General features: G+C 48.6%; 1 protein-coding gene across 2 annotated transcripts in view; it reads right to left on the reverse strand.

Moving 5' to 3' along the window:
• The window catches only part of ARHGAP25 (Rho GTPase activating protein 25), a 43,369-nt gene that overhangs the window by 22,772 nt on the left and 11,032 nt on the right, over positions 1-9,565 (reverse strand). Inside the window, exon 3 of one of the 2 annotated variants that reach the window (XM_019545940.1) lies at positions 3,838-4,037. In XM_019545940.1, coding sequence (XP_019401485.1) covers positions 3,838-4,037 — 200 coding nt within the window. Of the gene's footprint in view, positions 1-3,837; positions 4,038-9,565 lie in introns of those variants that run through there. The other variant, XM_019545942.1, reaches the window with a different exon arrangement.

Raw genomic sequence — 9,565 nt, forward strand, 5'->3', positions numbered from 1 at the left:
TCCAACAAGGCATCTCCCTGGTGGGGCTGTGCACCTCCTGGGTTAGATGGCGGTCCTGCATTCTGGCTAGGGACCTACATGAGCGGTCAGACCTGGCTGACTGCTCTTCCCAGCAGATATCTGAAAAGTTCAGGTTACCCATGATGACCACGTCCTTTGACCTAACTATCTTTGTGAGCTGACTTAAGAATTCCTGGTCTAGCTCTTCCCCGTGGTTGGGAGGTCTATAGTAGACCCCACCGTTAAATCTCTTCCCCCCACGACTGCCTTGTATTCTAACTCAAAGCACTTCTGTGTGCCCCTTCTCTGACTTTGTGCTACCTGGTGAGGATGTGTATTCCTCCTTAATGTAGAGCACCACACCCCCGCCTTTCCTCCCCATCCTGTCCTTCCTGTACAGCCTGTAGCCCTTAATATTCACTGTCCAGTCGTGCGTTGGGTCCTGCCATGTTTCAACTATGTCTGGGTTGGTGTCAGGTAGCAGGAGGGGAAGTTTGTCTTGTTATGTCACATTACAACGCAGGCTGCTGTGGTTTGGCTGCTTGGTATCACAGGGAGCATCACACTCGTGACTTCTAGTTCCATTTCATCAGATCACACAGTGCCACCAGAAAAAGCATGTGGCCTTTGGCCAGAGCACATGAGGTCTCTGATGTCTAAACAACTGAGTGAGTCAGCACGAACGAGCTTTGAGGGGGTGTATGATGAAGTGATACTACAGCTGGAAATGGAGGAATCTGTCTCTGCTTTACCAGTTGACCTTGCTAAGACCGCTGGTAAGGATCAACCTCATGACCTTCTGTGATCCAAGCAGGAGGGGTGGCAGCTCCAGTCTGAGGCATGCAGGAGTCTTAAATGCATTGTTCCCTTTTCAAATGTAATGGAAAGGGTATATCTAAAGCCCTTAGGTAGCTCTGGCAAGTCTGTATGCTCTAACACAGCAGACTCCTAATAAGAATATCTAGTTCTTACGTAGTGCGTGTTTTGCCTTTAGATCTCAGTGTGCTTTACCAATGGTCTCAGTAGCTGTGAACTCTACTTTATTCCCCATTTTACAGATGGAGAAACTGAGGCTCAGGAAGGTGAGGTCGCCCAGCAAGCCAGTAACGGAGCTGGGAAAAGAACTAAGTTTCCCAGGTATGAGGCAAATGTGTCCCAAACACTAGCATATATGTAGTACTGCCCTGCCTCACAGAATCTGTAATTCTTGAGTCACGGCTTGCCTAGGAACCTTTTGATCAAAAAAGGATTTCCATACGAAATGGTTTCTCATACGAAATTCTTGACATTACCAGATTCTTTCTTTGATATCTCCCAGCAAAAGGCAGGATCATCCCTGACCAAACTGTTCCAGCCAAGTGTCTGTCTAACCTGCTCTCAAAAACTTCTAGAGACAGAAATTTCAGTGTCCCTGTTTTAGTGCTTGACTACCATCATAGTCAGAAAGTTCCTCCTAATCTCCAAAATTTCCCTAATTTTCCTACTGCAGCTTGAGGCCATTGCTCCTAGTCCTGTCCCTTAGGACCACAGAGAAAAGCCCATCCTCATCCTCTCTGTAATCACCCTTCAGGTATTTGAAGACTGTTGGCAAATTCCACCTCATCTTTTCTTCTCCGGGCTCAGTACCCTTAGTTCTTCCCCTACAAGTTTTGCCGCCTGAGCCCCTAATCTTTTTTGTTGCTCTGTACTAGACTGTTTCCAAACTTCTTGAAATGTGGGACCTAAAGCTAGACACAATGCTCCAGATGAGGCCTCACCAGTGTGGAATAGCGTGAAAGAGTTGCTTCCTTTGCAAGAGCATGCTATTGACTCGTATTCAGCATATTGTCTGCTGTTACCCCTAGGTCCTTCTCTGCAGTACTGCAGTCTAGCCTGTCACTCCCTGTTCTACATCCATAGGAACAGGAGGCAGGTCCCCCTAGTTTGGGGAGAGGATGGTACCTGCATTGAGGGGATCAAAAGCCTGGGTGTCTGAATCCAGAAATGGGCTCGTTATGCATGTGTGAAGTGGAGCTAATGAAGGAGGCAGAGCCATGTGCATTCTATGTTGACATAGGAGTACGGATGATACAAGTGACAGATGAGAATTGTAATCCGTTCCAGAGACCTAGTTTGGAACAACCAAGCTGCTCCTTGAAAGGAAACTCTCTGAGCTATATTCCAGATGCTGCAAAGAGGTGGCCCTCCACTGGAACCACTACCATTGACACAAGCCGCAGCAGATCTGCCCTTTGCAGTCAGTGGAGCTGTACAGATACTAGCCAGCAGGAAATCCCCTCTAGCCTGCAACAGTTGAAGGGAAATGCCTGACCCATCCAAGCATGGCCATTTAAGAGACCCACAGAAATAGCTGTTGTTAATACCACTCTTGTTTGTTGCAAAGGATGTGGCTGGGAGGAGGTAGAGAAGGATGCCAGATAAGTGACATAGCATAAACACACTCTGCAAAGACCTTATTAAGCTTCCTTCTCATTTTCTCTCTATGGCAATACACTCTTCAGTGAGCTGAGAGTGAGAGGAATCAGTGTAACTCAAACCTTAATATAGGCCCTGCTTCTGCAGGGATACCTGCTCCAATAACTGAGCTCTGCTCTCTGCAGGACTGTATAGTACAACTTTCCTGTGCTTCTGGAGGCTGGATTCCCTCCTGCCATCTCCTACAGTTGTCTCAAGCTTTCTCACCCTCAGCTGGGATGGCAGCCTTTCCCACTATGTTCACAGCTCTAGACTCTGGGATTAGATCCAGAACTTCCCTCCAAAGATGGAGCCTTGCTTGAAAATGTGGCTGCATAATTTGTTCTGTATTGCTGCCCGCCTCTGAGCCCTGCCCCACCCCCAGCCCTGATTTCACAGAGAACAGGTCTTGCATAGCCGCTCAGCCTGAGCTTAAACCCTGCACCAGAAGCACCCCGGGGCTGGGGCTGGGGCTGGGCATTAGTGAGGGCTTCTGCTCAGGTCTAGCTGTCACCCAATATCACCATGACACAGCTCTTAACCTTCCCTTCTTAGTCCCTCCCCTCACTCCCTTTTTTTGACCGTGATGGTCAAAATACCATTCTGTCCCCCTCAGGCCTATAATCTGGGCATTGCATTCAGCTCGGCTCTCTCTCTAGCTCCTCATGTTTATGGCATGTCTAACGCTTTCAGAGTCTTCTGAAATTATCCGCTTAAAATAAAACCTTTCCTAGTCAAACAGGAGCTAAAACTCTCATTGTCCCATATCCCAATGACAACAGCATCCTAGTCTTTAGCTTTGACCAATGTGATTCTGCCCGACCTGCATCTGTTCAGAAAACTGTCATCAATGACCTTTTCCTAACCTGTTGCTTTGACTTTCCCTTTCCTTCCAAGACCCATTTCTCCTCTCTATTTCTCTGCCACCTCAACCACAAAGTGCTTGTCCTCACTTCCAGACCCCTTTGCAAGCTATGCTCATCCTGCTGAAATGATGGGTCTCTCGCTTATGGTTGGTCTAGGATGGCAGTCTCCCACACTTACTTGGTGAATTCTCAAACAGACGCTGCTCTGGAGCTCCCCCCAGCCACAGAGCTATCTCCATACCATGCCCGAAGTCCCTCCTTTCCTTGATGCTGTATGGACAGGCTTCACCATGAGACCATTGAGGCACTAAAGCCACTGGCTGAGCCCTGGAACCATAAAGCCATGGTTAATTCTTCTACTGCCTCCTCTTTACCAAAATGCTCCCAGTATCCCTCTCCTTTCTGAACTTTTCCTGACTGTATCCTTATCTGGTTTCCTAGCTGTCAGGGTACAACAGTGGGGAGTCTCAAGGGGACATAGGACTGGCCTAGAAAGCAATGTGTTCACTCACTGTACCTGGGGCTTGACGTCCTCCTCATCCTTGTAGTACAGCAATTGCTGGCCCCTCAGCACAAAGTACCTCTGCTGCCAGTTCTTGACGATGGAGCGCTGCTTCTTCAGCCAGCCAATCTTTAGGGGCCGCTCCAGTGGGTTGTTGGAGGCTGGTCTGTGGCAGGATGCCATGGGATCACCAGTCATCACACTCTTGGAGCGGGCTTGAGAGAGGAGGAAAGACACAGACTGACAGAGGGACATAAGCTGGCTGTGGGCAGGGTCCTGGAGCAGAACAGCTGAGGCTGCAGTGGAGCTCAAAGCCCAAGTGCTTCTGGGACCTTCCCGTAAGGGAACATGTCCCTGCAGATGTAAGGAGCAGAACTCAAAAAACTATTGTAATGAGACAATCAGAAGCTGCTCTCTGCCTTTCTGCCTGCACACAGCAAGCTGGCTGAAGGGCTTTTAAAGGAAGTGGCTGCAGTATCTGTTAAAAAAATGCTTCCTTTTTCCTGCGTGGGAGTTATTGCCTCACTAATAAGAGAAGAAAATAATGAGCTCTGTATGGGACTGTTGTGCACACACACCCATCCAAGGAAAGCACAGCAGTAATAGGAGAGCTATCCTTGCTGGCTTTGAAAATGCAAGGTATAAGAGCTATTTGATGGCAGCGAAGGAGTACAAAGAGGCCACATGCCTTTTGAACAGGTCCTGCAACAAACAATACCCACAAAAGGCCATCATCAGTGCCCTGGGACAAGGGTTCTCTCTTAGAGCACGTGCTCCCGGTGTTATGCAGCACATCATGGATACAGCCAAGCCAATTATACAGAACCTGCTTCTCAGCAGAGACCATTAGTCCAGGTGCCGTGACACACATGCAGCTATGCTGTTTCTGGCACACAAGGTAGCTCATTCAGAGCTAGGTCAGGTATCTCTCCATGGCACTGCACTGTGCCGGGTAGATGCAGCTTTACTGTGTAAGTATGCAGTGCCTAGCTTGAGGGGACCTTGATTCCAACTGGGACTTGTGGCTGCACTTAGGTATCGCATTTCCAGAAGGGGACATGCAAAAACGTCTGTTTTTGCCTCTGGGTGCACCCCCATGGTGCTTAAATAAACTGTGTCACACGCCTAGGGTGGTAGGCTGGAGTGCATTTACCATTATGTGCAGCAGCAATAAAAGGTGTGTTTATATACCATGGAATTTAGCTAGATTGATCATCCTGTGTGTCAAACCATTTCACACTCTGGGTATGATACTGTTCTCAGCTCACTGGTGAGAACTAGATGTCATTAGAAGTAACAGAGTTATATCCCTGTGAACCTGGTGTGACAGCGATGATCAGACAGTCCTCTAAATCAGATGTTACATCTCCAAAGCTGTTTTCTGTCAGGGGAATGTGCTTGGTGTCCCTTATGGCAATAGATGGAGTAGTTGGCTGGAAGGACTGGGCTAAAAATAAGCATCTCGAAGCATGCAAGATTAAATGAGGATTCAATACATTTTTAGGGACTACTCAGATTCTTTTTCTATCCACTGGCACCCACCATTACCACTGAATCAGAGGGCTTCCTATTAAAAAGTAGACATACCAGTGACACACTTCCTCTTACTCCCCAATCTGTAGAAAAAACAGTGTGATTCATTTGTGTATGCATTAATAAGCAGATGCATCAATGTAGGCAAATTAGCCAGTGCTGGTTTCTATGCTGTGGTGGCGAAAAGCACCCAAGATCATTGGTTTTAAAACTAATTTGGTGTCTCTCTACACTACACTTCTGTTCCTGTTCCTGCAGTGCAAGCAACCCTCTCTGCACTGGAGAGAAATGAGCATGTCTGTATAGTATATGACTGAGTGTGCGTGCACAAGCGCTATATCATGGTGCACACATGGATGGGAACACTAAGTGTGTGATGTTGCTGAGTGTCATCCTGCTTCTGGCTGCTTCACATGAGTGCATTTGTGAGTGGCAGGGCGTGGGATGTGTGCACATCGTTGGGTAAATAAATTAGGGCAAATGAGATTTGTGTTTTGTTCTACAAGTGGTTAGTGGTTACTGCTGTGGGCAAGTGGTGCTTTAGCTCAAAGGAAGATTGGTACCAGGGAGCCAGCTGTAGCTTGCCCAACCTCCCTATCTAAAACACCTTCCAAAAAAATCCCACTCTGTCCTTGTAGAGCAGAAGCCAGGTTCCTTTGAGTCTCACATCTTACGGTCACTTGCAGTTGGGCAGAGTGAGTGCTATTGCCCTGTTGACTTGGTTACTTTTCATATCCACATTTTGTACTTGTCTAACTAATGCTTTGGGATGCGCAACAGTGGAGGGATCAGGCTGCAGGTCTCTCTGGGTTTGCAATAATTAGGATGTGAATTGGGCTTTGGACCAACCTGTTTAGAACTGCCTAGCTCTGCTCTCTTTGAAGAACTCTTGGAGAGAAACCTAACATCGGGATCAATATAGGGGGCTCATGATTAATAGCTTGGCAGTTAAACCTACATGAAACTCTTCTACTTAGCATGTTGTTGCCAATGCACAGCTGCTGTTCAGGCCCCATAATACATTCTAGTAACAACTGCTAGTTAATCACCTCACTTCTGTTACTTGAGCCAATTTCTTCATATCCCATGAAAGGAATGAGCCACTTAAGGGGTTAGGATGCTGGGTAGGCATGTTCCAAGCACAAAGCTTCATTCACCAGTCAGTGTTGCCATCTGCAGGCCCTAGTAGGGCCTGTTCTGCTGAGCAGAAGTTTTGTTCTGCAAAACCACACAACCCACTCTTTATTATGTGTCAAACCAGGAGTCAGCAGGCTCCAAACGCCCCCTCAGCAAAGAACATCCCCCCGCACACAGCCACCAGACAAGCACAAATGCTCAGGTGATGGCTCTATTTTTATTAAAGGTTCCACACATCATTCAGGTGGCCCCTATGGCAAGCTCTTTCAGAGGAATGAAAGGGATCTGCGCAGGGCAGGGCAGGCTGTAGCTGCGGGCTGGGGCCGGTATAACTCTCAGATAACCAGAATTGTTAGATGACTGGCACTCCCCTTACCCTGCTCATGCCGGATAACAAAGCTTTTACTGTATTTACAATTTTAAAGCAATTTGGAAGCCTACCAGTGCCTCAATCACTATAACAAAATAAATTATAAATATCTGTATAATATTTTGGTATTTGATTTGGGGGGTTTTATCATGGAAAATTGGAGCTCCCCGCTGCCCCCCTAGCTCACAGAACGTAGGTCCAGGCCCCTCACTCCCCCTCCCCGGCCCTGCTGCTGCCCCTGTCTCCCCCCCAGCCCTCCTGGTGTCCTTTCCCACCACCCAGCTGCCAGGGCTACAGGGTGAGGAAACCCAGGTCTGCAGCCCCCTGCCCCCCGCAGCAGTGCCCAAGCCCCACCTTTTGCAGACAGGCGGCTGCAATGAAGTGCAGCATGGAGCCCAGCTCCCCACATCCCACAGGGACATGGCCGGGGGGGGTGGGCTGCTTGCTGCCAGCTCGGCTGCGCAGTGGGGTTGGCTCCCTGCAACTGCACGCAGTCCTGGGGCGGGGCAGGGGGACCTATGCTCCCTTACTTGTCCACTGCAGGCTCGGGCATCCTGCCCTGCTGCCCTCCCCTGGGGCCTCCGCAGCTCAGCAGAGCAGAGCTGGGTGGGGAAGCTCCTTATCACTGCCAGCTCCGTCCTGCACTAGCAAAGTTCCCCCTGCCCACACTGCAGCAGCAAAGGGTACAACCCTGCACTGCCATCCCTGGTGCTGCCGCCGGGTGGACAGGGGATGCCTCGTCAGGATGGAATGGGGCTAGCAGCAGCAAAGAGCTGCCCTGCCCTGCCAGCTGTGCCAGGTCCTGCCTGCTGGGCTGCGGAGGCCCTGAGGGGGAGCAGCAGGGTGGGGAGCCTGAGCCCACAGCGGGCTACCCCCACCCACCCCTACCTCCACCCCACACATACATCTTGGGGCACAGGTGCACCCCTGGTCCACCACTCCCCCAAGTTCCTTGCAGGCTGGAGCTCTGCCAGCAAAAAACTGCAAAATCCACACGTTTCTTCATTAACATGAAAAATCCATATTTTTTCTCAGGTAAAAGGGGAAATCGATGTTTTTCTATGGGAAATGGAAAATATGGATCACTGCTCATTGTCCTACCCACTCCAAAGACTCTGCGTTCCTTATCAGAAGTGAAAAGCCTTACGGCTGGTGGTATGGGCTCAGGACTCAAGAAACTCAGACCCTAGTCATAGATTAGCTGTGGATGTCCAAGCCCCTGCAAAATGGGGACCTAATGACACCTTTTCCAGAGCTGCCTCTTACTACATGGATGTGCAGCACCCAGTACAACGGGGTCCAAGTTTCAGCTGAAGCCTCTTGATACCACTATCATGCAGATTATGACAAATGCCGTGCTTGCTCATATGATGGAGCACACAAGACACCAGGCAGCAAAGAGTCAAGCTATAATTATTATTATTGCTGTAATTATTATGGCCCTGTATACATATTGCTTCAGGTATGCTGTAGCTGTCAGCCTTATATATCTCCAGTAATGGCAACTCCTCAAGCCTCCCTTATCAGATTGCACTGCCGCCTAATAAGACCAAGTTCCTCTTTAATATTTAACTTGAATTTTCCTTGCTGCCTCGTAAGCCCATTATTGTATTGCCAGCTCTGCCCTCCTTGACCTTTTTACAATCCTTTACATTTCTCCAGATAGTCATTGTTTCTCCTGCCTTCTTGCAGAAGCACCAGTATCTAATGCAGCAGCAGCAGCACTAGAAGTAAAAATTCTCCAGTGGCTTTGCTCTTTACATGCAGTCCATCTACTAATGGGCACTGGTGGGCAGGGATGGATGGAAATGAAGAGAGAGGGTTATGCCTTAGCTGGGCAGTAGCTTCTTAAGCAAACCCCTTGTGTTGACCCAGTTTGCACAAGTGTGGCATGATGCACAACACTGCCATGGCCTTCTGTAAATAAGGCCTTCAATTTCTTGTCCAGATGTGATGGAGCTGGGTGGGGAAGCTCCTTGTCTTTGCCAGCTCCATGCTGCACTAGCAAAGCTCCCCTGCTCACACTGCAGCAGCGAGGGGTACAACTGTTGCTGCTGGGTGGGCAGGGGATGCCTTGTCAGGATGGAATTAGGCTTACAGCAGCAAAAAGCTTCCCTGCCCTGCCCAGCTGTGCCAGGTCCTGCTAGGTCCCAGCAGGGCAGGCTGCAGCTGCAGGCTGGGGCCAGTATAACTCTCAGATAACTGGAATTTTTAGATAACTGGCACTCCTCTTACCCCACTTATGCTGGATAACAAAGCTTTTACTGTATTCACAATTTTAAAGCAATTTGGAAGCCTACCAGTGCCTCAATCACTACAATAAAATAAATTATAAACACAGGTTTTCATATTTGATTTGGGGTTTTTTATCATGGAAAAATCAGAGCTGATAAGGGAGGCTTGAGGAGTTGCCATTACTAGAGATATATAAGGCTGACAGCTACAGCATACCTGAAGCAATATGTATACAAGGCCATAATAATTACAGCAATAATAATAATTATAGCTTGACTCTTTGTTGCCTGGTGTCTTGTGTGCTCCATCATATGAACAAGCACGGCATTTGTCATAATCTGCATGATAGTGGTATCAAGAGGCTCCAGCTGAGACTTGGACCCCGTTGTACTGGGTGCTGCACATCCATGTAGTAAGAGGCAGCTCTGGAAAAGGTGTCATTAGGTCCCCATTTTGCAGGGACTTGGA

This window comes from Crocodylus porosus, unplaced genomic scaffold, assembly GCF_001723895.1.
Source record: "Crocodylus porosus isolate Cpor-Errol unplaced genomic scaffold, CroPor_comp1, whole genome shotgun sequence".
Classification (NCBI taxonomy): Eukaryota; Metazoa; Chordata; order Crocodylia; family Crocodylidae; genus Crocodylus; species Crocodylus porosus.